General features: G+C 41.4%; 1 protein-coding gene across 2 annotated transcripts in view; it reads left to right on the top strand.

Moving 5' to 3' along the window:
* The first annotated feature begins 334 nt into the window (after positions 1 to 334).
* The window catches only part of LOC109992409 (ankyrin-3-like), a 158903-nt gene continuing 131703 nt past the window's right edge, over positions 335 to 27534 (top strand). The window contains exon 1 of one of the 2 annotated variants that reach the window (XM_065949374.1): positions 335 to 593. In XM_065949374.1, the coding sequence (XP_065805446.1) occupies positions 558 to 593 (36 nt within the window). In that variant the 5' untranslated portion in view covers positions 335 to 557. Of the gene's footprint in view, positions 594 to 17281; positions 17837 to 27534 lie in introns of those variants that run through there. The other variant, XM_065949368.1, reaches the window with a different exon arrangement.

The raw sequence follows: 27534 nt of genomic DNA, 5'->3' as shown, positions 1-27534 counted from the left end.
CGCACGCCTCATGTATGGAGGCAGGCGGCTCAGGTTCGAATCTGACCTGTGGCCATCTTTTCCTGCACGTCATTCCCCACTCTCTCTCTTCCTTATTTCTGACTCTGTCCAGTGTCCTATCTCAAAAAGCACAAAAATAAATCTAAAAATAAATAAAAATAAGAACTTTAATGGATAATCTTCAGATGGATAGAAGTTTAAATATGTGTTTTATTCTAATGAGCGTGTTGGAGTGTTGAGTTGTGTTATACTGCCCCCTTGTGTCCTCTTCCCTCAGTGGTATCACAGGGAGTCTCTCCGGGCTGCAGCAGCTGGATCCTGCTCCTGCTTCACCTGGAGTTTTCCACCGGGACACACCGACCTCCTTTCTGCGCTTCCCGCCCTGGGCTGCTCGGGACCACCTGGAAGAGCAGAAGTCCTTCATTTGATGACGCTTTTTAAATGCAAACTCTTCATATGCGTTTTTTTTTTTTGTCCCGTTCGGTGCAGAGGATTGAAGGAGTTTCTCCTCCTGAACTCGTGTGATTAAAAGTTACCTGAGACACTTCTCCAACAACATGGCTTCTTCCGACACAGGTGACCACGAAGAACAGGTAAGCGGACTTTTGCACGCCCTGCCGTGGAAGAGAAACAGTTTCACACCTCAGTGTCACGATGCTGTTGTTTCAAATCTGCTGCTTTTGTCGGAGTTTGTTGACAAACGGAAACACAAACTTCTCGCAGCTCGTTTGTCTCCTTTAATGTCCTGACACTGTGTTAATGTTTGAATGTCCTCTGCAGTGAAACTATATGCAAACAGTGAGATCCTCTAGAACTGTCACTGAACTAGTTGTAGATTTGTTAAATGGAGATTTTTAATGTTGAATTAAGTGTAAGATCCACTCACATGGCCGGTCATTCATATCGCAGTTTTTACTTCACTTCATGACTCCATGATTTTATGACACTGGACATATCAGACTTCATTTGAATGGATCACAAGCCTGACATGATCCATGATGAGAAACTCTTCCCCTGTCCTGGATGGATTACATGTTTGCTCAAATGGATTTAATCTGACTACAGCATGACATATAGAGGGATGTATTCCCACTGTTTACAGGCAGTCTTATATTTCCAACCTATTACATCACATGAAAATAAACAAGCAAACTATTCAGCCTTAAGGAGCGAAAAACTAAATGTTTGCACTAAATATTTGTTGTAAGATTGCTCAACTTCAATTCCACTCTTTCGACCAAAAAGGTGACATTTATTTATCAACATTTTGATGATTTAATTTGTGGCTGCTTTGCCTTTTATTTGAGAGACAGGACAGTGAATAGAGTGGGAAATCAGGGAGAGAGTGAGTGAGCAAAGGAGCTACAGGATGGATTCAAACCACTTAAGGTTCGCGCATTTTGCTCCTGTTATTTCCATTTCCATCTATATGGAAAAAGGAAATAATCTTCAGAAAAGGTAAAGGGGTAATGATGGATTTGAAGTGTCTAAAAATGTGAAATTCTGGTTGACGTGTTTTGTTTTGGATTTTGAAAATTTCAAAAAAATCAAGAGAATCGAAAAAAAGACCAAGTACTTTGAGTTTTCTGTTGTATCTTTCATCACAAGAAGTACACTGATTTACACAAGTCCCATGTACAGCCTCTGTACGCAAACTGACCACTAGGCCATCGGAGCCCCTACCTGGCATTTATAATGATTGGAATAAACCATATATAAGTTTAAACTTGTAAAATGTTCTGCTTTTCTTACATTCAATTGGATAGTTTCTAAAGAGTAATATAATATGCTGACGATGTTATTCTGCACTCCCTCAAGGATCACGGTTGAGCTAACGGGATCACAAGTGGGACTTTTTCAAATGGGAATTGTTTCTTTATGAAACGTACTGCTGATGATAATACAGCTCTCGAAACTTTTAAGAACTTAAAAGTGCAGAAGTTCAATAAATATTCATGTCCACATGTTTATAAAGTTACCCAGAGAGCGTCCAATCATATCCTGCGCTGTGTGCTTCATGATGGTGTCATGATGGCCTTTCTGTTGGAGGGCAGCGGTTTCCTGTAACACAGGAAGTCCTGGACCGTTTAGGGCTTCAAGGCTCCAACAAGGTCAGACAAATGAAGCTAAAATGTGGCCTGATGAACACTACAGGGAGTTTAAAAAGGCCCGACAGACACAAGACGAGATATTTTTCAGCTTTTTTTCTCTTTTGTCGGTCACATCCATTAATTCGATTTCCTTCTTCTGGCTCATAATCTTGACTCTGTTTATATGAGTCTCTGCTGGGCACCCTGCATCAGGAGGGCATTCAAGGTGACTGATGCAAACACCAAACATACATCCTTCTGTGTAAAGACCTTAACCTCCAAGATGTCTGAAAATAAGACTTTAACCTTGACCCAGTGTAGAGGAGAGTTTCTCTGTTATCAGATTAAGTATAAACAACACATCAAACGGATCGAGACAGATCTGAATACCTGTCTGTCTGCTCATGTCTCCCTTATCTCTGACACTCTGATCCACCCTGATCAGTCTGCTTTGTTTTTCATTTCTCTCTGTCTCTTTTTCTTTCTTTCTTGGTTTACCTTTTGAAGCTTAATCATTATCGACAACACTTAAAAAAACCAAAAAAAACCCACCTTTACTCTCACTAAAGGGTGTAAACAAACCCTGATGTTTGTGTTTGGTTGTTTTGGCAGCGAGGAAGCAAAAACCGGATCGACCGCATTGCTTAATTTTTCTAAGGAAATCAAAAATGCAGAAGCTGACGTAACACTCGTTCATCATCAAGTCATTAGATTTGTTGCCAGGGTTCAGATCTGAGCATGTTGTGAATTGAGTTTCCAATGAAGTATTAATCTCACTGTCTTATTTTACTTTCTGTTTTTCTCCAGTTTCAGTCTGATGAATGCTCAAACAGGGTTTCCCTTTTTGAACTAAACTGGGAAATGCAAACTCCACCAGTTAAGAAATCATTCAAAGTTGAGGTTTTAACCAACAGCTTTCTTTGGTTAATGCACATGACACACGAGGCGCCACTTCTCCAATAAGAACCACACTTATGTAGACTTTTCTAAGATATTCTTGCAGAAGAGAACTTGCTGTATGTGTATATGATGATCTCTTCTAGCGTCTTTAGATCTGTGTGTACTCCAGCCGGTTTGTGCGTGTTATCAGTCAGTGGTTCCTCCCATCTGTCCATTAATGGTTGACCACAGGTTGCAGCAGTAAAATGGAAGGCGGCTCCGTTTCTTGTGCTTGTGGTCGTAACAGCCTGCAGCTAGGAGAGCGTGCAGGAAGTTTATTGTGGCAGAGCAAACATGGAGTGAGACTCCACCTATGGACAACACTCCACCTGCAGCCTGCGGAGCTGTGAGTGTGAACATGGGTGGTGTGACGGGGTTAAAAAAGGCACTAAATGCAATTTGTACATTAGTGCAAACACAACACAAATGCTAATAATAAACTATATATAACAGTGTGAATGTGCGTTGGGGATGCATGAAGCTGTTGTTGAGCAGAAGTGGTTGGGACTCTAACACCAGTGTTGTGTCAACTAGTAACAAATGAGTTACTTTCCAGATATAATTACAGGTGCATTATGCAGTTATAGTCACATGTCACTCAGTGTCACTCTTTCCAGAGGAAAAAAGCTGTTTTTATCAGTGTGCCGTTTAATGGCCTCGTCTGACACCTACCCGGTGGCAGCAGTTTCAGGCACCAAGAAATTACCAAATAGGAATACTTACTCGTATTGCTGATGGCCTTTATTGCTTTTTTAGGTCATTATTATTATCTCCATTGCCGCTCCCACCCTCTGGAACTCTCTCCCTAAAAACATCAGAGACTCCCCCACACTCACTTCCTTCGAGAAATCCCTAAAAACTCACCTCTTCATCACCGCCTACAACCACTGACTCTCATCCTCTTCCCTCAACACTACTTCTATGTTGTATTGTTCTCTTAGTTTTTGCTTTGTTTTTTGTTGTTTCCTCTCAAAGCGTCTTTGAGTATTTAGAAAAGCACTATATAAATCTAATTTATTATTATTATTATTATGAGGCATCAATATTTATTTGACTTTCCATGACCATTTACAAACTCCCCAGAGGAGCTTTCATAAAGATAATTGATAGTTTTCACTGCTTTTCATTGATTCATATCAGTTCATCTCCATTGTGTTGCTTCAAACTAAAACTGGCCGTGCACTGATGTACGCTCAAAGCAAAGTTTGTTGTTTAAAGGTTAATTACAAAAACACACAAAAGGTTTCCTCCATTCAGCTTAATCTTTCCTTTTAAAAAAAATAAATTATGCTACACAAGTGTTTTCATGGTGCTGCTGCTCGATGTAATGGGAAAAGTCTGGTTCAGCTGAGTCAGCGGGCTGCGTGAGGGGAGCGAGCGCACTGCTGATACACACACACACCAGACACACACTTTTCAGTCAGAGCGGGTTATTGTAGAGCAAACATGACCTCAGCTTCAGTGAGGTCATGTAAAGTCACAGTTTGTCTTTGAGTAGAAGAAGAGGACTTATAAATGTACTGCTGTGTACATCCTGACAACAAATAAAAGCATGTAGCAATGGACGTGTGCAGATTTATGCTAACTGTAGCATTAGATGAGGCGACGGATAGCCTATAGCGGCTACATGCGCCCCATGTACAGCGGCTACAGTCCTCGCTGCAGCGGCCGTGGGTTCGAATCCAACTTAAACCCTGTGCTGCATGTCATCTCCCACTCTCCCCTCCCAACATTTCCTAATTCTCTTTAGTTTTCATATCTAATAAACACAAAAATAGCCCAAAAACGTTAGCATTAGCATCTGTTTCCTAAGTTGAACACATGTTAGCATGTTTAGCTAGCTTGTGTATACTCTGCGTGTGTGTGTGTGTGTGTCTCTGTATATACGTGTGCTAGCCTGTGACTGTCTGAGGCAGACACACAGTGTGAACGGGGAAACAGAGGCGAGCCTGTGACGAGTGAATGAAGCTATTGAAGGACTCAGCGACAGAGGGAAGGATGTCAGTGTATGAAGTGTTACTGAACGTTTCTGCAGCCTAATGTGGACATGAATCACTGAAAATTGTGTTTGTATTAAAAGCTGCAATGAAGAGTTCATGGCTGATGGTTTAAAGGTTGCCAAAGAGAAAGAACTGTTTAATTACCAAAACCTTTTCTAGTTAATTTACTTGCAGAAATGATCGTAAATTCAGATTTCAGACTCAAACTGGGATGGATATTTTTTGCAGGATTTTGTTTTTTTACAGTCTGAAAGTAAAACAATGTAGATTTCTAGATTTCTGTTGTCTAAAAAATGAATAATTCTTGTCGCAGACCAGTTTGTTTTGGTGTGGGTTCACAGAGTATTTTGGATCACTAAATAATCATCGACGTTGACACTTGATGAATAAATTTCATATGAATTTCAAGCCTCTAAACTCGGTCCCAACAAGCCCCAGCACACAAAGATTTTTTTGTCTTCTTCTGCTACGTTGGCACTCATAAAAGAGGTGATAAAGTTTGAATGATTAACCCGGTTCATTTCATCCATTGACCTGCACAAAAGCCAAACCGTATACGCCATGAAACATTAACCAAACCGTTTGGAAAAGCTGCACAGCGAGCACATTTTCACGCTCTCAGGGTCCACCTTTCTTTGATTGTTTATAATGCTGGAAATAAATAATGAGATGTATTGTAAAAGTGAGGGGTTTCGAAACGTCTTCACTCGGTTTTGGATTTATGGCACCAAGGGTCAAAAGGACAATAAGATACAGACAACATGATCCTGTTAGTTTAGGCAAAGCTCCAAGGAAGACATCGGTTTATAAGTGACACACTGCCTCACCTGTGTAGAGTATTACATCCTCCTTCCAGTATTGCCTCCTCTATAGGAAACCACTGGGTAACTGGGTTAGTTTAGTGAACAAATGTACCACAGTCTGAACATGTGCACATAAAAGAATGGACGGATGAATGAATGAATGAACGAGTATCAGTGTGTAAGCAGCAGCGACTGAGAATAGAGCAGAAACAGACGACATGTGGGGTCATAGCACAGACTGACACCCGTCTGTGTTACAGAACAGAAGGCTGTTTTATTCACTTATATCTGAAAGAATGAGTCAGCGTGTATCAGCTGGTGCTTTTTTTTTTTAGGGTCTGACATTCCTGTAACACGGCTGCCCGTAAGGGGATAAAGGGGAAAGCCTTCCGGTGCCCAATCACATGGGGGGGGCCCATGGGGGTTAGCAAAAACCTGCTCCCTCTTAATTTTTAAGCAACAACGACCACATTTTATTTTACACCTAAATACTCACCATGACGTCTTAAAGCAACAAAAACACATTTGATTTATTGTTGCTCAAAGGCTTTATATGCAACTTTTTTGATCCAGCAGATGTCGCCCTTGAGCTCCAGCATGAAACCAAAACAACTCGCGCTGCATTGTTGTGTTAGCATGCTAATGCCAGCGATCTTTATTATGCTGGTATCTTCACACTGCATGTAAATTTACCTGAAATGAGCGTGATCTAGAAACACAGTTAAGCAGTGAGTACAGTATGTTATTCTTCTTTTCTCTAGTCCCTCAATTAAACAACTTTTATACACGAGGGGAGGAGTCAGCCGGCCGTCCTGGCGATGTAAACAAACTGAAGATAGGACTCTGAAAACATCACAGACAGTGGGACTCAGGTGTTACACCCATTGTAGACAATTACTCACAGAGTTATTTTCAGAGGATATACTTGATTTCTATTATATTTAAGTGTGAAAAATCACCTTTAAGTAAGATGTACCATGTTTCAAAATCTACACCCCCTCTTCTTAAATGATGTGGACCTTTTTATTTGTAATGTTACCAATGTAAGCGGGACAAGAGGGAGCTAACACAACTCAAAATGTGGCCGGGCCTGACCAGTAATGACTGGTCTTCTTCCTTATGTTGCACCTGTATATTATCAAACATCATACATGAATACATAATTTACATGAAGTCAACGTTTATTCCACACATGCAATATTTGGTCAATTCTGCAAAAATTATAAATTCTAACCCTAACCCTTTGGGGCCATTTTGTCTTTATTAGATGAAGAGAGACCGGAAATGTTGGTATAGCAGAGAGTGAGGGATGACATGCAGCAAAGAGCCGAGGTCGGATTTGACCCCCTGGTCACAGCGAAGAGGACCAAAGCCTTTGTACATGGAACGCACGGCACAACCACTAGGCCATAAGATCTCCCTAATGTTAGTTTTTTAAAGGAATATTGCAAAGAGAAAACCTTTTCCTTTACTTTCCTTTCCCTCAAAACAAGACTGTTACTCAATAACATTGGTCTAACAGATGTTTTGTCCGAGGTAGTGTGATGTTGAAGAAGTATTTTGTGATTTATTTTTATGATATCTTATTGGTTTGAAAACCTCAGTTACAATCTGACATGAAGACGTCTTTGCTATCCAGCTTGAAATCCGACTCTTTTCAGGTTGAGACATGAGGGATGTTACTGCAGAAATATGACACGACGTCAGATGTAAAAACTGATTTTAAAAATGTCTGGATAAACATCATCGTAACCGACGCCCTCGCCTGCATCGGGACTGAAAAGCAGTGGAATCACAAAGACGCTTCAGAGCTGTTGGATAAACTTGTGATACCTCCAGAGGGTCGTATATTTATCTTTGTGGATGAAGATTGGAGGTGAGACGAGACGTGTGTACAAACTGAAGTGGGTGCAGGAGGACAGAGAGAGTGAGTCAGGATCAAACTGTCCGTCTCCTGTTGGTCATGAGACCTTTTTAGGCGAGGAGCCGCGTCCTCTCTTAGCCGCCATTAGCTTTTGTTTGAGAGCGCTGGTCCTGAGACAAAGACGGATTGTAAATCAACTCTGTGGCTGGAGCTGTGTGTGTCTGCTCTTTGTCAGAGAGGTGTGTGTGTGTGTGTGTGTGTGTGTGTGTGTGTGTGTGTGTGTGTGTGTGTGTGTGTGTGTGTGTGTGTGTGTGTGTGTGTGTGTGTGTGTGTGTGTGTGTCTCTGTATGTGTGTGCGTCTCTGTATGTGTGTGCGTGTCTGTATGTGTGTGTGTCTCTGTGTGTGTCTCTGTATGTGTGTGCGTGTCTGTGTGTCTCTGTGTGTGTGTGTGTGTGTGTGCGTGTGCGTGTGTGTGTGTGTGTGTCTCTGTGTTTGTCTCTGTATGTGTGTGTGTCTCTGTGTGTCTCTGTGTGTGTGTGTGTGTGTGTGTGTGTGTGTGTGTGTGTGTGTGTGTGTGTGTGTCTCTGTATGTGTGTGTCTCTGTATGTGTGTGTGTGTGTGTCTGTGTGTGTGTGTGTGTGTGTGTGTGTGTGTGTGTGTGTGTCTCTGTGTGTGTGTGTGTGTGTGTCTGTGTGTGTGTGTGTGTGTGTGTCTCTGTCTGTGTGTGTGTGTGCATGTGTCTGTGTCTGTGTGTCTGTGTGTGTGCGTGTGTGCGTGTGTGCGTGTGTGCGTGCGTGCGTGCGCGTGCGTGTGTGCGCGCGCGCGCGCGTGTGTGTGTGTGTTGGATTCTCTTCTGTGTGAATGAGCCTCTCTCTCTTTACGAGTGTTAGGTGACCTTTTTCTATGAGGGGCCGTATATTTCCTCTGACACTTAACTTTGTTTTTCAGGGCCGCTGTCCAATCCGACCCCTCTGATTGGTCAGTTAAAAAGACACAACAACAAAAGTTTGAAAAAAACCCTGAAAGAATGAATTGTTTTTCATTATTTTTGCACGTTTGCCTTTTTCTCTCCAAACTGTAAAAGCTGAACTTTGACACGCCCTGAGGGAGACAAATATGTGATGTGACATAATGTGCTGCAGCTGCTTTCATTAACTCAGCACCTTGTCAGTCGTTAACATCATCTTCCATTGGTGTTAAAGTTAGTGCATGTTGGATAATGTTTTAGAGCTGCCACCATGTGGTTTGTTGATTTGTAGTTTAAAGGCAAATTAATGGCCAACTTTTTGTTTATAGAACTGCAACAATAATTAAATGTCGTTAAAAAAAGAAAAGTCTAACATTTGTGAGGGCAATTCTACACACAGATCATGGATCGTTGTTCGGGCCTGGTGCTATGGAACCCCCCCCCCCCCCCCCCCCCCCCCCCAGGATCTCCCTCTATCCCATTATTCAAAAAGGGAACATGCTTATTTATGCTCACTTGTTGCTTTGACATCTTTGTAAAAAAGACCTCAGGATACGTGAATTTTAAAATTCGATACAAGTACAAATCAATCACTATCGATACCTGTTTCTGTACTAATGCAATAAAAATAGAATTCCTTGGAAAACAATTTTGGGCTATTTCTTGAATTTAAATGCCCAAAATTGTAAGCATTCTCCTGCGCACTGACTAAGTAGCACAAATACTTTGGCACCAATTCTCACTCTCCCTTTCGGCATCTTTGAGTGAAAAGAAAACTAAAGATCTGTAGATTATTTTAAGCTTCTGTTTGATAAAATCTATTATTTAAAAATAAATAAATAAATAAAGATTGTATTGGTTTCAAACACACAGTATTTTTATTTTTTTATTCCCAAAACAATTTTCGACAATCATACTTTGCAATGACTTCACCCCTGAAGTTTTTTAACCCCCCGGTGTCGATACAACATCAGTACGGACCTTAAATGTACCTCTGTGGTAAAGTGTGTGTGTGTGTGTGTGTGTGTGTGTGTGTGTGTGTGTGTTGAACTCACACTGAGGCACAGAGAAACTAGCAGCTCTGTTGTTTGATACATGATGCTGTTCATGCCAAACATCGTCCCCCAAGCCCTGATTGGTGCACAGTTCTTTTTGGGGGTTGTCATGGTGACAACATGCCACATTATGGTCGTTTCCATGACGATTCATCGATTGCCACGGCTCTGCCTTGGCCGACGTGTGTGGATTCAGACTCGTTTCCTGCTTACAGACAAAGATCATTACTATGCAGAGCGGATCACCGGGAGTTTACAGGAGATACAGTTCAATACAGACATGATTTAAAAACTTTTTCTGCTTTTATTTGGATAATTAAGCCTGAATTGTTTAAACTATAATGGGAATATTCTATTTATTCATATGACAAAGATGACTGCAGAGGAGAGGAGGTGAAGTGATGACAGGAACAGATGAAATGAAGTAGGCGGAGAATACAAGGAAAAGAAAAACAGATAGAAGGAAAAGAATGAATCACTTCTTTTTGTCTCGGCATGTTCACCAAACACTGATGTTACCATGTGGCTGTTGTTGGATTGACATTCCTAGATGTCAGGAAACCGGAGATAAAACTGGAGATACTGCAGAGATAAAGATGAACATTAAGACGAAGAAAATCACCTGGAAAATGTACAACAGAGTGAAGGATTACAAAGTGAAAGCCTAAGAACTTTGCTGTGGTGTTGTAGTTCTCCACTTATTGAAGGACTCGGTCTCGGCTCGGAATCGAAAGCATTTTTTCTTGGTCTTGTCTCCAAGGTTTTTGTGGAGTAATGACTTCCTAAAAAGAGAGTGAAGTCAAACTCCCTCTGGATTTGTTGTTCTCAGCACTTTGTTAACATGGGGACTGGACTGTGCTTCTTTTGGTCAGAGGCTCAAACATGTTTCATATTTCTTTTTTAGTGAACCCTTCTCTCTCCAACCGTTAGCTCTGCAACCATTTTGGGGGAAACGATAGCCCCGCCCCCTCAGGGAAGTTGTATCAAGGCGTATAATAACAGAGGGTTGTCGCAAAAGTGCAACTATAGACGCAAGCCAATAGTTTCCAAACTTATGAAAATACTTTCTCTGGCCTAAAAAAACAGAAATTGTATGTCAGAATGAAGATGGAAACAGAGTGTAAGAAGATTGACAGGTCTGATAGAAGACAAATCACTCATTGCTTTGTTATTTTTTATTACCCTGGATTTCATAATCTGCGTCCAAAACCACAAACTGCGTGCAGCAAGTTCTCACCTGTGCTCTCGGGTTAATCAGAATGCATTATGGGAAACTCGATGTCCTGGATCAAAGAATCTAAACACAGCAATGACTGGATACAAAGAAAATCACAGAAGGATGATTCCCAGGGGAAAAAAAACAAAAAAACAGAGAACAAGTCAAGTCTCCTTCTTCTATACATCTCAGCCAACGACTCATTAGCTCACATCAGCATCCGTGTCACTGCCAAACCACAGAGCTACACTTTAACTCAGAAACAGTCGCACACAGATCACACGCTTCAGTGCGAAACAAAAACTGACGTGTTTGCAAGCTCTCACACACAGTATCACACACACACACACTCACACTCACACACATGCAACCATCTAGCACTCGCAACAACACGAGTACATGTCTGCAGAGAGACGATCAGAGGAGTGTCAGATTGTTGCAGACAGACTGAAATCCATCTCTGATTTAAAAAGTGTCCAAAAACAGAAAATTGAAAACTGTCACTCAGAGAAAAGTAGCTGCCATAATCACTTTAAGTCACCCAAAGATGTTACCAATGCCTCTGGATTTATGAAATATCAGAGTTTCTTGAAGCAGCAGTGTTGATGAGAAGCGTTCAGACAAGCAGACTCAAGCTCATTGGCTGCAAACACTTCCGAGTAATTTTGATACTGTCAGAGCCCGAAGCCTCCAGAAGTAAAAAACTTTTTATAATATTTCACATCTGCACTTCACAGGATGAGACTGTCTAAGGAGGGGAGGGGAGGGGGGGGGGAGGGGGGCTCATGAGGCAGGAGAGGACAGTTTGTGCTTTTATATCAATGATACATGTAATCAGATGTATTCACAGTACAAACGAATGAGTCAAGTGAAGTCACATTTATTTATAAAGCACATTTAAAAACAGCAGCAGCCAAAGTGCTGTACAATGAATTAAACAGGAACAGACAGGAGTTCACAACATCCACAAGAAAGAGAAATATACATGTGTATAAACATATATGAAGAAAAAATAAAGAAAGCAACAAAGGGAACCTGAAAGAAACGGTCTATTCAGGACCAGAGGACTCAAATGCTAACATGTAAAATAAGTCTAGAGGCGGGACTTAAAAGAGTCAACAGAGGATGCAGACCTAACGGGATGATGAGATTAGGAGCTTTAACTGAAAAAGCACGATCTCCTTTGAGATTGAGCCGTGAGCGGGGGGAGGGGGAAGACAGCCAGGAGGCCACATGTCTGAATGAGTGGTTAATACATACTTGAGGCGAGCAGAAACAAGTATGAAGCAGTTTCATTTGGTGCATGAAGACTGCGCCGGCTCCTCACCAGTTGCAGAATACAAACGTCATCATCGCGCCACAGCTCGCTTATCTCATCGGCTCATCCGACTTCATGCTAAATAGCTAAAAATCCAAGATCACACAGAGCATTTAAACCATGAAGACTCAAAGGTGAACACAAATGGAAGAAGCTCACTGATGTCTGAGTTTTTTCTAACTCTACTTTTCATTTGTTAGTTAAAGGCTTTATATGCGATTTTTTGATTCAGCAGATGTCGCCCTTGAGCACCAGCATGAAACCAAAACAACTCACGCTGCATTGTTGTGTTAGCATGCTAATGCTAGCGATCTTTATTATGCTGGTATCTTCACACTGCATGTAAATTTACCTGAAATGAGCGTGATCTAGAAACACAGTTAAGCAGTGAGTACAGTATGTTATTCTTCTTTTCTCTAGTCCCTCAATTAAACAACTTTTATACACGAGGGGAGGAGTCAGCCGGCTGTCTCGGCGATGTAAACAAAGTGAAGATAGGACTCTGAAAGCATCACAGACAGTGGGACTCGGGTGTTACACTCATTGTAGACAGTCATGACATGTCTACATCACATATAAAGACTTTAAAGGCGCTTACTGACTTATTTACAGTCTGCTAGCTTAGCATACACACATAAACCAGTTTTTTTCTGAAATGCCTTTGGGGGTCAGGTTCACACTTTCTCTGTTAAAAAAAAAATCAACCAGTCTGTGTGAGCGCTTCACCGTTTTGTGTGATTCACATGAAAGCCGTCGCTGCGGTGAGGAATGTAACACACAAACCTGACAGTGTAAACATGAAGCTAAATATAGACTCACTGGACTCTCCTCTTCTCTCTGATCCTCCCGCTTGTCTCCTTTAACTCTGACCAAACACTTCATGTCTGTCTCTCTTTTCTATCACATGTCCAATCATTCAATAACAGATTCAACGTGCTCTTTCTTGTTGCCTGTATCTGCTGAGCTGAAATGTTTTGGCCCCATTAGCGACCCACAGGCCTCGTGTCTCCTGTAACCACCGGCTCTCTTTGCTGATCATCAGTTCCGGTTATGAAGCTCCTACTGCACAGTTATAAAGCCGCTCCCCGGCTCCAGCAGGGCTTTTAATGGCTGACTAAAAAGTATCATGTTACCTCTGGGTGCAGGGATGAAACCATTTTGGAGGAACATAATTGTGTTTTTGTTCGCTGTGTGTGTGTGAAGCTGTCGTATTGAATTGAGGCTGAGAGAAGAGGAGGCACATCAGAGAGACAGGGCGAGAGACAGAGAGAGAGAGAGAGAGAGGGAGAGAGAGAGAGAGAGAGAGAGGGAGAGAGAGGGAGAGAGAGAGAGACAGAGAGAGAGAGAGAGAGGGAGGGAGAGAGAGAGAGAGACAGAGAGAGAGAGAGAGAGAGATGGGGAGGGAGAGAGAGAGGGAGGGAGGGAGAGAGAGAGGAGGGAGAGAACAAGAGAGAGAGAGAGAGAGGGAGAGAGGGGGAGGGGGAGGGATAATGAGAGAGAGAGGGAGGGAGAGGGAGAGAGAGAGAACGAGAGAGAGAGAGGAGAGAGAGCGGCAGAGGGAGGGAGAGAACGAGAGAGAGAGAAGGAGGGAGAGAGAGAACGAGAGAGAGAGAGGGAGGGATGAGAGAGGGAGGGGAGAGAGAGGGAGGGATGAGAGAGGGAGAGAGAGGGAGGGATGAGAGAGGGAGAGAGAGAACGACAGAGAGAGAGAACGACAGAGAGGGAGAGAGAGGGAGGGATGAGAGAGGGAGAGAGAGGGAGGGATGAGAGAGGGAGAGAGAGGGAGGGAGAGGGAGAGAGAGAACGACAGAGAGAGAGAGACAGAGACAGAGGGAGAGTGAGAACAAGAGAGAGAGACAGAGGGAGGGGGATAACGTGGGAGAGAGAGAGAGAGAGAGGTGGATGGAAAAAAAGAGAAGAGTTCTGTGTCAGTGTGTGTTCATGATACACACGAGTAATTTGAACAATAATAGCGACAGAGAATCAGACACAGAGTCCAACATTTAAAACCTCTTATGTTTCCTCCTTTATCAAACCTACTGTTGTCTTATTATATTTAGTAATGACACTTGTTGAGTTCTGTTAGATTAGGATATAAGAACCTTTACACCATGCAGTGAAACTAATTTAAACTAAAGTAGAGAGGTTTTAAAGGAGGGCCAGACATTTTAAAGGCTCACACCTTTCACTGCAGGGTGATGTCATCCTCAAAGAATCACCATATGAATAAAGTTGACTCGACTTTATTTGGACAGAGCAGTTGAAGAATGAAAGGAAATGTCGGGAGAAAAAGTAGGGAATGACATGCACCAAGTAGTGACAGGATCAGAAGTGGAACCTGTGACCTCTGTACACGTCTGTATTACTATATGAGCTAAACCAGTGGTGCTCAACTGGTGTAGCCTCAGGACCCACCACCAACTCCTTTAGGAAAATAGAGACCCAAATTTCTGACAAGTTTTATTTCATGAAGAATTGTGCAGTTTGGACCTCATGTGGTACAAAACATGTGACAGAACAAAGAAATGGAACAAAACAAACATGTTTAAAAATCGCTTCATAGACTTTATGACACTATTTTTCCACGCACACAAACAGCTCTGTAACCCGCTTTTGGGTCCAGTTCCACCAGCTGAGAACCACTGAGCTAAACCAGTGTCCAGTCAGCCATATTTTAGGTTTAAAATGTCTTGACATGTATTAAAATTCCTCTTTGTTAAGTCTTTTTTTTGTGTTTGGCTGTTTGGGGGCAGTGAGCATATTGTCCTGATGAAATTTGGTCTGATTTCATTTTTATCTTTGTAGTGTTTGAGGAGAGAAGAGTAAAGGTGGTGGTTGTTGTTGTTGTTGTAATGGCGAGCAGTGACCACCAGATGTCAGACTAGACTCTTCTGTTCAAACATGAAGTACTAACAGTGAAAACTTCTCCTTCTCATTTACAGTGACTCTAATAAAACCCCAAACAATAAAAACAATGACTCGACAACACAAAGGTCTGATAGGTGCTTTTCTTTTTGTTGTTGTTTTGTTTACTTTTAAATTCTTTCATTTGCACATAAACCGTTCATACTGTAGTTTATTTTAGTTCATGTGTGCAACAGCGATAGACAGTAAAAGAAAAAGACAGACAGTTAGACAAAACGTGTGTATTTGTGTGTGTGTGTGTATATTTGTGTGTGTGTGTGTGTACTTGGCCTTGCATTGAGTGCACGTGCCCTTCTCCATAGAGATCAACAATAATGAAAGGCCCTGAATACAATTCCTTTGGTCCCTGTGCTCGCCAATGCATGATACAGCTATAATTGTACTGGGCAGACTGGCTCACACTGGTATAATCCACTCATAAGAGTCACACACACACACACAGACACACAAACAGACACACAAAGAGCAATAATCCACAGTGATCTGCCACCGGGGGTTTCCTCTCTTTGTTCATTATTGATGAGGACGAGGCAGAGGGAGGAGTGATTGTTGAAGCGTTTTTTTTTTTTTTTTATCCCGCTGAGCCAATTACTGTTTCTGTTTTTCACCTCTCTCCTCTCATGTTACTCCGACTGATCAAATTAAAGGCCATCAATCTGACCTTCTGAGAAAGAGAAAGTAAAGTAAAGCTATCTGCACACAAAAATCAAATGGAATAGACGGATTCATTGAGAAAATTGAAATAATCGTATTACTTTTTCTGCGAAGAACAAGATCATTTTGAGTAACTTCTATGTGAGAGTCGTAGATTGATTGATTGATTGGCTACAAAAAATGTTAAACAAATTTTACATCTTGTAACAGTTTCACATATTATGCAAAATACACTGCAAGTTATTCTAACAATAATATGTGTCTCTAGTCTGTCTACAAACCCCCCAATTATGAGAAAAGTCCATCCTCTCCGTCTTTTGCCTGCTCCACTTTTCAGAAAATGTGTGCTCAAACAGGCTGTTTGGAGATTTTCCCTTCATGACATCACAAAGGGCAGTAGCCCCTCCCCCAGGTGGGTGACACTCCCACAGCTAGGTGTTTGTTCTGCCCTCTGAGTCTGCCTTCTCACCGTAAACAATAGGACATGGAGTGAGAAAGTCCGAGACACCCAAGCCCCTTCCAGAGAGGGGGCGTGGTCACACACAGCTCATTTACATATTTAAAGGTACAGACACAGAAACAGCCTGTTCTGAGCAGGGCTGAAATAGAGGGGTTTATAGACATGATCAAATACAGGATCAGAGTGGATTTAGAATAAGAAACTTCACACACATGTTTTGGGGAGTTCTGAGACTTATTTAAAATTGTTAAAAAGGAGGAGAATATGTGACCTTCTACAAAAGCAAACGAGACAATCAGAGACAAGATTCAACTTTTGTTATGCCAAGATTGTCGATGAGTGACACATTTGACTTACGACAAGCCTATTTATGCAGGATGAAATCAGCAAAGAGATTAGACGTACCACCTTGTCCACCAGGGGGGCGTCAAAACCAACACCATGTGAAAGTTCCTCATGGGAGCTTTAAACTGGACCAAAAGTAAAATACAGACTTCGTAATCAGATGTGTTTTGAAGCGGGTTTTTTTGCTTGTTTGTGCACTGCTACCAACATTGAATGGACTTTGCCACTTCAGTGTTTTTATTGGAAGTTTGATATAAATGGTATTTTAAAAAAATAGTAAGTTTAAGTAATAAGTAAATAAGTTTATTTCTCACTGTAACAACTTTGTACATTAGCCCTTTTTGAGATTGTGATTCTGCCACAGCGCTGTCATGTACTTCAGCCTTAAATATGACTTCATACTTCAGGTTTAACAAGTGCAAGATAGACACCATCTTCTGTTTCTGTACACAGGAGCAGGCGCACAAACAAATACACACAAACACACACACACACAAACAACCTCCGATGAGCTGGTATTGATTGCTATTAATATGCGAGCCCCAGTAGCTTGTTGCTGCTCGGCTCTCACTTGTGGAGTGTGTGGGCGGCAACCAAAGCCATGGACAGGTATAAGTGAAGTGTGCGAGTGTGTGTGTGTGTGTGTGTGTGTGTGTGTGTGTGTGTGTGTGTGTGTGTGTGTGTGTGTGTGTGTGTGTGTGTGTGTGTGTGTGTGTGTGTGTGTGTGTGTGTGTGTGTGTGTGTGTGTGTGTGTGTGTGTGTGTGTCTGTGTGTGTGTCTGTGTGTGAGTGTGTGTGAAGGAGAAACAGCTAGAGACACACAGAGAAAGAGCGAGAATCTCTCCATCGTTGCAGCCGGGCAGCCCTGTTGGCTCCACACAGAGCAGACAGAGTGTGTGTGTTTGTGTGTGTCTCTGAGTGTGTGTGCGTGTGAGAGTGTGTGTGAAAGTGGGTGTGAGCAGCTGAGCGAGTTTTTGGTCGCTATGCACGTTGAGAGTGGCCGTCACTCCACTCTTCTCCGCTCATCCATGCTGGATTAAAAAACAACCTTTTTTTTTTTTGGACTCTTACACAGCTGTTTGGGACAAACACACACACAGAGACACACACACACACACTGTGACAGCTGCTGAAATGAGCGAGGAGGTTAAAGAGAAGGCTACGGGGAAGTCTGCTCATCGCAAGAAGAAAGGAAAGAAGGTAAAAAAAAAACGATCTAATCTGACTTTGTGGTTAGTAAACAACATGGAGTGGCTGCTTTACTTCAAACACAAAGTCAGTCTCTGTTTCTCGGACATGGACGGAGGAGACTCATTTCTCTATTTTACTCAAAACTTATAGAAAATCTTTAACAACTATGAAGTGTTTGAAATGAAAGGGTGACAACTGGCCGATTCAAATAGCTTATTTCAGATATCTAGGCATTGAAAGTTGCACGTTTGTGGATGTTGTTGATGGAGAGAGCCGCTCTTCATTATGGTGGCTGTTGGCTATTGTTAAGTAATGATTTCATGACAGAGCATTATCATGACATAGCAGGGATGCTAATGGTTAGTAAGGGTATTATTTTCATTTTATAATACAATATGTTCAGTCTTAATATTGTATTTATTTGCTGAAATGATCACTTTGTATGTTTTATCCTCTGAAGTAGCTCATTTGTGGGATATTATTGGATTCTTTTCTGGATTCCATCTATGTTTTTTTCTTGTTTTGCTGATGATACAATCTTTTATCTCTTCAATGTATCAAACCTTTTGTTGCTATTTTAGTTGAATTCCTTCTTTCTGCTACATGAAGTGTGACTGCAGGCTTGAAGCACCTGTTAACCTGCGAATGTGCCCAGCGAGCGTGAAGAAACAAAAGAGAGATCGTGTGTCAGACCGGGGAATAAAAAGGATGGGAAAGGGAGGTATAAAGATATTAAGGAGGCTTTTAGGAAATGGATGAGGTAAAAGGTGGAAGATGATGGAGCGAGAACAGTCTAGGGGGAGAAAAGGTGGTGGGGGGGGGAGAAGTAGGACAGGAGGTGAAAGAGACAACCAGATATTAAAAGAGAAGTGATGGAGATTAATTAAATGATGGTGTGAATTAATCAACACATCATAAATCTACATATATTTCTGCACCGCTATGAAAACATCCACCTTGAATTCATGGTAACAACAAAATGGAAAATGTCCCTTTGAGTCACAGCTGTGATGATCCCACAGCAGCATGACATCATCGGCGAGCCTGTATGGGCAGTAATTTGTCGTGATGATGATGATAATGCAGAAAAAAGCTTGTTCGGTGATTAAAATGGGTTATAGTGTGCTTTCTGGATTTATTGGCTCTACATTAGCCGGCTGTCTGGCTGAGTGGGTGGAGTTGTTTTGTGTGTGTGTGTGTTTATGTGTTCGGCTTTTGTTTAAGCCACAAAAACACAAAACCACATGAGAAAGAGAATCTGGAAAAGCTTTGGGATATTTGGTGCACTGGTTTATGAGTCAGATTGGGGATATTAGGACATATTGTACCTGAATCAATATTGAAACACTTCTTTTACCATCTTACTCTGAGAGATACAGGCTGAATATTCAACCATTTTTTTTTAAACGTTATTGGGTCTGTATTAGGCTATTAGCTAAACACAAAGCAATTATTAAGAATTATTAGTTTGCATTGATAAGTAGTCTAAAAGCAGTAATGATCTAGGGACAATTAGCTGAAGTAGGCTAGTTGCTAGGGAGCTAACTAGCTAGCCTCCTCATAGCATGCTAACAAAAGTCAGATACAATTGCTCCCTCTTTTTTTTAAATCTATAAGACTACCAGGCTGTTTATGTTTTTCTGTTTTCTGTCCACACATCAAAAAGAGAAAAATCCCTTTGAGCTAACAAGCTAGCCGTCAACATTTTGGTATTGGCTTAGCTTGCCACCTGACAGTCCTAGCTAATCTTGATGTTTCAAGACGAGAGCGGTGTATCAGCAGCAGAAATTTCAAACCACACATCCTATTATCTGAAACATAGAATAGGTAAATTGTCTGTAACTCTAAAAAACAACCTCTATGTTGGAGATAATGCTAGCTGACTGACTGATAAAGCCGACTGAACACTTCCTACTGATGGTTACAATAATTAATGTCCACAGATGGCTAGGTTTAGGCGCTAATGTCTTGGTTAAAGATTATATTTTTGCCAAAATAGTTCACCACTAAGGCTGGGAAGCTTGAGTTACATCAGTATCACAAGATGGCACTATAAATGTGGCTAAGTAAATTAACTTGTCTTTTGGTTTAACATGCGACAAAACCTCCAGTCTTAAGGCTGAAATTAGTTTTTTTTACGTCTGGGCCTTTACATTTTTCTGGTTGTATAATTTTCTCATTGCAGACTTGATTTCTTACTATGGGCACCTGTCTTATAAATTATGTCAAACTTTAAACATTTTGTACGATGACTTGTACAACAAATGAGAAGGTTAGTTATTACAGGAGGCTAGATGTTGAAACAAAGCTAACAAGCTGCAATAACTTTGGTTATTGATTTATTTTTGTCCCTCTTGCTCTCAAAGGCTAACAAAATATCTTGTAATAGTTCAATTAGATTTACTTTGAAGATTCCTTTAAGTGATATATTAAAAATACATTATTTGAATGTTTAAAATGCTGACGTAATCAGGCGTCAAAAACTAAAAAAAAAAATGTGATTTGTATGCATTTTCATCAAGAAAGTAAAATTAAGATTTTGGCTTCTCATTATTGGATGCTCACATTTAGCTCTTCACAGTTTTTGTTTTGCGATGAAAAGAGTCTTACTCTGATGACTGCATGGTCCTATCAAGGAGGAAAAGCTGCAGTTGTGTGTTTCTGTGCATTGCTGTGTGTGTGTATTTCTTTAGAAAAACCTATATTGCGGTGAGAAAAGCTGCTGGCTAAGCACCTTTATTCAATAGGATACAGCCTTATGTTTAGTCAGCTGTTCTTAATGGCCTCCCAGTGCGCACATACACTAATACACATACACTGTGGTCTTCTCTATTTATTTTGTGTAACAGGTGCTTTGGCTTCCAGCGGACAAATAATGCAATATAGTGTGTATGATTAAGTACATACTTTTAATAATATATCTACTCTACGTCCTTTGGAAGGGACATGGCTTTCAGAGTTTATATCTCTGTATGTTCGACTTTTATCCGCCCAGAGATTAATGATTCTTTTTGTGTTTGGAGCGTGGAACTGAGGGAGAGAGAGAGAAAGGGAGCTGGAGCCCGAAAGAAAGGACCAGAAAATTAGAGGAGGAGCCAAACTGGGTGGGGAGGGAGAGATTGAGGAGTGGAGAAAAACAAAAAGCAAAGGGGAGAGAGAGAGAGAGTAGAGAGAGTGAGGATGAAGGGAGACTGGAGGTGAGGAAGGGAGACAAAAGGGGTGGGGGGGGGGAAGAGCTGGAGTGACAACCTCCAAGACATTGATGAGGGACGACTGTTGTGTTGCTAAGATCCTGCGAGGAAGAGACGGTGGAGAATTAAAAGGGGAGAGTCTAGAGGGGAGAGAAGCAGATTTAAAAGAAGGAAGTGCAGGGTAAAAAAAAAAAGAGAAGCTTGATGGCTCTATTTAAAGGAAGGAAGCAAGGAGGCAGATGAAGAGAATGGTGGGCAGAGAGTGAAGAGGAGGAAACTAGAGGAAGGCTATTAAAGGTGCGAGTAGACGAGATAAAACGAGAGATCAGGAAAAAACTGAAAATGAAGGAGAGGAGTGTGTTTTTTTGAGTTCCTCTCCACCGCTCTCCTCAACCTGTTGCTATGGGACACAATGCGTGGTGATGGAAAAAAAACAAAACAACAACAGTAAAAACAATGAGAGAATGACAAATCACAGTTCATTGTGTGAGTGAGTAACCAGCGAAGAAACATCACATTACAAAAAAGGAGACAATTGAATGCTTGCATCGTGTGGGTGTGTTTAAGGTGAAAGGAGGATATTTATGGGAGAAATGTTGCTACAGTTCAGTGAAGAAGACCTCATGTTAATGATCGTGTGCTGATGATGTTAGAGAGCGATCCAGTTGTAGCCCATCCTTTTCTAATGCAGCCGCTTCAGCTTTCACTCCCTGATAACATTATTCCATTTGATCAATTATGAATCAGAAGATCTTTATCACTTCATCAATACATACTTCCTCGCGCTGCATTAGAGACATGATGTTTTCTGGGATGTCCGACCCTCAGATTCTTGTGAACGCAATATTTAATATCGTGACTCTCCTCTTGGTGGCTCCGTGACCCCACCCCCCCCCACCCCCCCAACCTTGGGGATCCAACCGCCTGCTTCAGCTACGCCTCGACGTCCCTTGGTGGACGAGGCCTCGGGGAATTGCCAAAGCAGGAAAAGATGTTTATTGATCTTTGACAAAACAAACAAACAAACAATCAGCTGATCATATTACATGAACTTGCCAAAAGGTAAAAACCAACTATGCTAAGTGATGACTCAGAGCAATTCTTGGACAATGTTTTTTTTATTTTTTATGTAGATGATTAGATTTTTATTACAATGTTAGGAATAAAACAAAGTGCTCTGACCTATTGTTCCCAAGCCAGAGCAGGTATTTAATACAACTGATTGCTAGCTCTGGTTCCCTTGAAATAAATTATATTCCACTCAAAATTTAACCCGATGACCCTTTCATTATCAGTTCAAACAGTCATCAACAAGATAAAAAATGTTTGACTGAGTGCAAAACTAAATATATAACACCGTGACACATCACACTTCTGTATCTGTAATTACATGCCAGAGGTCCTCTGTGAATATCAGTGGAAACGGGGAGTGAGACCTGAGAGCTCAGCAGGTGTGTTAATAGACGTTACTATGACAACCGAAAGCCCGCTGGGAGAGGGAGGAAGTGAGAGAAGCAGCTCTGAGCGCTGGAAGTTAGTCATCAGTGTAGAGATGAATTAAATCCAGTTAAATGTTGAATACGGAGCTGCATGGTTTTAACTGGAAATCTTAACATGAAGTGAAGTTAGAAATGAAAAATTGTTGAACTGGATGAACCCAGAGGACAAAAAAAACAAATTGATATGATCAGCCACGCCCTGATCCCGGTGTGTGTGCAGTTATACACACACATACACTGCCTGGTATTCATTTTACGTCTTTACAGGGTAACTCAAAGCCCGTCCGGTCGAGTCTGGTAACCGAGGAGGGGGATTGGAAGATGAGGACAGAGGATCCTTTGAGGCAAATACTTCCACCGAGAAATACCTCAGCAGAGTGCGGCGGGGAAGTTGGCACCCAAATGCAAAATTAAATCATCAATCTGCTCAAATGTGTCACTTTTCTTGCCTTAAAACCACAGAAAAACTTGATTTTAGCAGCTGTAGAGAACCAATTTTCCTAAATGATTAGCATAGAAGTGCTAATCAAAGCACAGATATTCACAATTTGTGAGGTTTTTGAAGGATTTGGTGTTTTTTTTTCCCCTCCGTTAAAAGCTGACAGAAGCCGCTCTCATTCTCCCAATAATTGCAGCTCCACTTGAATAAAAACATCCCATCTGTTCGAGGGAGGTGAGCGGCTCACATATATGCATGATGTATCAGTGTTTTTGTGCTGTTTTGCTTCAGAGAAGTGGACGAATTTGCTTATGTAACATGGCTGCCCACGTTCAGTCATTTCCAACCCACACCCTCTCTAATGTCAATACTGTCAATGCTTTCAATAGGCATGAAGTGGAAGCTTCAGCACTTTGCCAATCTGATTTAGACTAAGTTGCAAAGTAAGAAAAGAAGCAGTTGGGATGAAATTGCACTTTGTCATTTTGAAGCATTTCAGAGGGGGGGGTTAGCTCTGGGAAAATGATTTTATTGCCTCTTGGATTGGTCGAGGAAGGCGTGTTTTCATGTGAAAGTAGACGTCTTTACAGCAGCAAAGTCACATTTAAAATCAGACATATCGAGCTCTGTTGGTCCCAGACGGCATGAGAGTCATTCCACCTTGGCCTGAGCGTTCTCCTCTTCCAGAGAGGTGCATGGAGCTGGGCGGAGTCGGGACAGGTTACTCTACACCCGGGTGTAATCCCAGCTGGAATGCCCTCTGCACAGCGTTTTTAGTGAGCGTCGGATCTGGCTGCCCCTCTCATAGCACTCCATCATTCCTGCAGAGACGGACGCTGCCAGAGAAACCCGAGCACACTTCAGTCACAGTCGCGGATAGCTCTGATAGACTTTGGCCAGGTTGTAGTACGGATGGCGATTGCCACAGACCCGTACTCTGAGAGCAGGAAGCGTTGGCTGCCGAGGGGTGAAACATTAACTGATGAGACGTTCATTCTGAAATGCTGCTGGCGCTCTGAGAAACTCAGCTATGTTGTCCTCAAGTCACACCCACCAGATGAATCCCCCCTCTAGAATGAAGGCATGGGAAAGATGTAGCACCAACAGGGGGCAGTGCAGCAACCAAAGAAGTTTGTAAATGTTTCCTGATTTAGTCATGAATAATGCTGCAGACTGGTGTCATTTTTATTTATTTCTTTAAGTGGTGTAACAGAGCTTGGATGAGTTTCCCACAGGAAACAGTAAAGCCTTTAGACCCAGATGCATCAGATGTATTGAATATATGGTGCTTATTATGTGTCTTACATAAAAAAGGAGAGGAATCAGTGCAGCTCCTGAGTGAGTTTTTCCCCGCTTCTTTTCCATTCACCATTTTTATAATAACCGCGGTAGTTCTCTTTTCTCTTAGCGTAATATGCTATCTTCTATTTCCTAGATTCTGTGTCTTATTCTACTTTATTTTGGATGTTTATTTGAACCTTTCTGTTTTTGTTTTTGCTGTTTTCATCCTCTATCTTTTTCCGGTGGTAAACAGACCATCTTCTTCTTTTTTAATTATAAGTTATTCCCTGAGCCTTTCTGCCTTTTACTGGATCAAACAGATGAAGAGGAAATGTTAGGAGAAGAGTGGGAGGGTGACATGCATGCAGCAAAGGGCTGAGGTCGGATTTGAACCCACGGCCGCTGGGATGAAGACTATATAGCCTACGTACATTGACCGCGGGACATAAGCGCTAGACCATCGGTTCCCCCATCTTCAAATTGTTACCCCAGACTATTTTTTGTGGATTATTTTGTTCCTCTGGATTCTGTTAGAGCTGCATCCAAAGCATCGGCCTGATATAGAGAAACAGCCGACCTCAGCACGCCGGCAGTGACCAATCAGATTCAAGTTTTCAACACAGCTGTGTTATAATCCACTTTAACAACCTGCTCGCTGAATATTATCACAGAGTCAGAGAAAATGAATCCATATTTTATCATACCGATAGGGCTATAAGAAAATAAATAAAAGAACTCTTCTTTATTTCAAACTGAGTGACTTATAGTTAGAGAGTGAAGTGGGTGGCCATTGACTCCAAACATCCGCTTACCTTTTGCTTCCCTTTCCAGAAGATTATTGTTACAGTGAAGGACTCTCCTGCTCTGAAAAAGGTCACAGCTGGAATAATACTCCTCAAAAGGTCAAGAGCTGAATTCAAAGCTCTTCACATGCTGAGAGTTTAGTCTGCAGTTCAGACCGCTGAGTCAACCCCGAGCGTCCCTGAATCTCAGAAGAAAAGCCCACGCAGAAAATCAGATCATCAAAACCAAAAAAAAAAGAACGAGACACTGTCCCTCTGTGACCGCATATTTAATAAAGAACTGATAAGAAAAGTACAACATCTTCAAAGCCGCCTCAGCATTTATGAACTCTGCAGAAGTTTCTCCCTATATTTCACCCACACCTATAAATATATATATATATATTATCTGGGTACATATTGTAGCCAAATAAGCAGCACACATTATAATGATGCTGCTGATATTCTTTAAGGTGAGGGTTCCTCCTGCCAGCGCGCTCCTTTAGAGCCAACATATTGTGTTTTTGCTGAGGCAGCCGTGGAGCAGAGTGCTGCGCTTGGCTCTATTTCTCACACTTCATGGGAACAGGATGAAGCTCTAATCTGTTAGCGTTTGTTCAACGTACAGTACGGCTCCCTCTACACAGCCTCTAACGCTCCTACACACACACACACACACATAGAGACATCACTGGATGATGAATGTAAAGGGTGAGAGAGAGAGAGAGAGTAAAACAAAGAGATATCATCCTGGACTCGATGAATCTGTTCCAAATGTTTTTCCTCTGCGTTTGCCTCGCTCAGCAGATCACTGAAATCTGGACTGCAGACCTTCAAGATCTGTCTTTAATCAGCTGCTAATCCTCCGCAAGAAAGGGTGTCTGTACCACATCCATCAGTCATGACATGGATCTTATAATCCATGATCCAGTGGTCTATCCATGTTGACTCATCTGCAGATGGATCGAAGGTCAATAAACAGTCAGAAATGATTCGTATCATGAGGCCTAATTGGTCTCCATGTTAAGCTTTGTTGACATCATTACAGCAAACACTAATATCTTATCAACAACTAGAGTGTTTATGTTGTGAATCATGGTAAACACTTGATAAATATGTACATTCCCTGCAACTTCTCCAGAAAAGCAAGATTTTTAAGACCAATACTTGATATTTTAGTGTTAGAAAAAACATCAATTAACATAAATATGATGCCTTGAATAAGTATAAGGCATCATTACACTTGTCAACACTTAATTTATTTTTCAAACCTTGAAGTCAAACAGACTTCATTTGATTTTTTACCACTTAAAGAAATAGCGTGCTGCATTTTAAATAGAGCAGAGATCAAGTTTATCCTCTGTAAATGTCTCTCTGATTCATGACTGTCTACAATGAGTGAGAAGCTCAAGTCCCGCTGGCTGTATTGTTGTTGGAGCTGTGTTTACATCATGTTTACATGGACGGGACGGCCAACTCCTCCCCCTTGCGTATAAAAGCTGTTTTAGTCAGGACTAGAGGAAAAAATAACATACTCAATGTTTATTTGAATGTAACGTACACATTTTTAGATCATGTTCATTCTGATCGTGCAATGTGAAGCTACAAACTAATTAAAGAGTGCTAACATTAGCCTGCTAACACAACAATGGTCGGAGGTTCGATCCCTAGCTCCTGCAGAAACATGTCAGATGTGTCCTTGGGCAGGACACTTAACCCCAAGTTAAGCAGCATAAATGTGTATAAATGGGAAAAGTTAACACTGATGGCCACTTGACATTGCAACCTCTACAATCAGTGTGTGAATGAGTAGTCAGAAGACAAGAAAAGCACTCAAGTCCATTTACCATTTTACCACATGTTCCTCTTTTCTGTGAGCTCGTTACCTCTTGAATCCTTTGAACTTTCCAGTTATAAGAGTTGTCTGTCTTATTTCTCGTTTAGTGATGACCATAGCCTGTACGGTCTCTATTTAAGGAGGTCACTTGTATTATGGCTGACAACATCCTGCAGGATTTATTGAAGTATTATCTGTTTTATTTCATTGACTCTTCTCTGCATGGCAAATGATAGAACATGAGAAATATATTTTTCTCGTGTTGAAGATATAACTGATACAGCAATGTATTCAACTACGGTAATATACTGTAAATGCACAGAATCGTCGAAATATGATTTATCATACAGTTTGTATTTCCAATTAGCCAAGAGGGGTTAAGTTCTGCCATCAAACAGTGGAAAGCTTAGGCATGTTTGAGTGTTGGTGTGTTTCTGCACGGTGGTGAACATATTGAGCTAGTTGTCATTTTAATAGCTTATTCCCCAGGCTCATTTCAGTTTATTAAAAAAAGAAACAAACTGCTTCCATTTATTTTTTTATTTGATGTGCAGAAGCTAGTGTAGCATGTACAAGTTTTAATAAATCCCATTGGTGGATAAGGTTATTGCTGATATAAAGCTTCCTCCAGTAATACTTGGAAATGTAAAATGTGCACACATGCCGTAAAAGCTAGCT

The sequence above is a fragment of the Labrus bergylta genome, chromosome 21 (assembly GCF_963930695.1).
Source record: "Labrus bergylta chromosome 21, fLabBer1.1, whole genome shotgun sequence".
Taxonomy (NCBI): Eukaryota; Metazoa; Chordata; class Actinopteri; order Labriformes; family Labridae; genus Labrus; species Labrus bergylta.
This window is presented reverse-complemented; position numbering and strand designations above follow the sequence as displayed.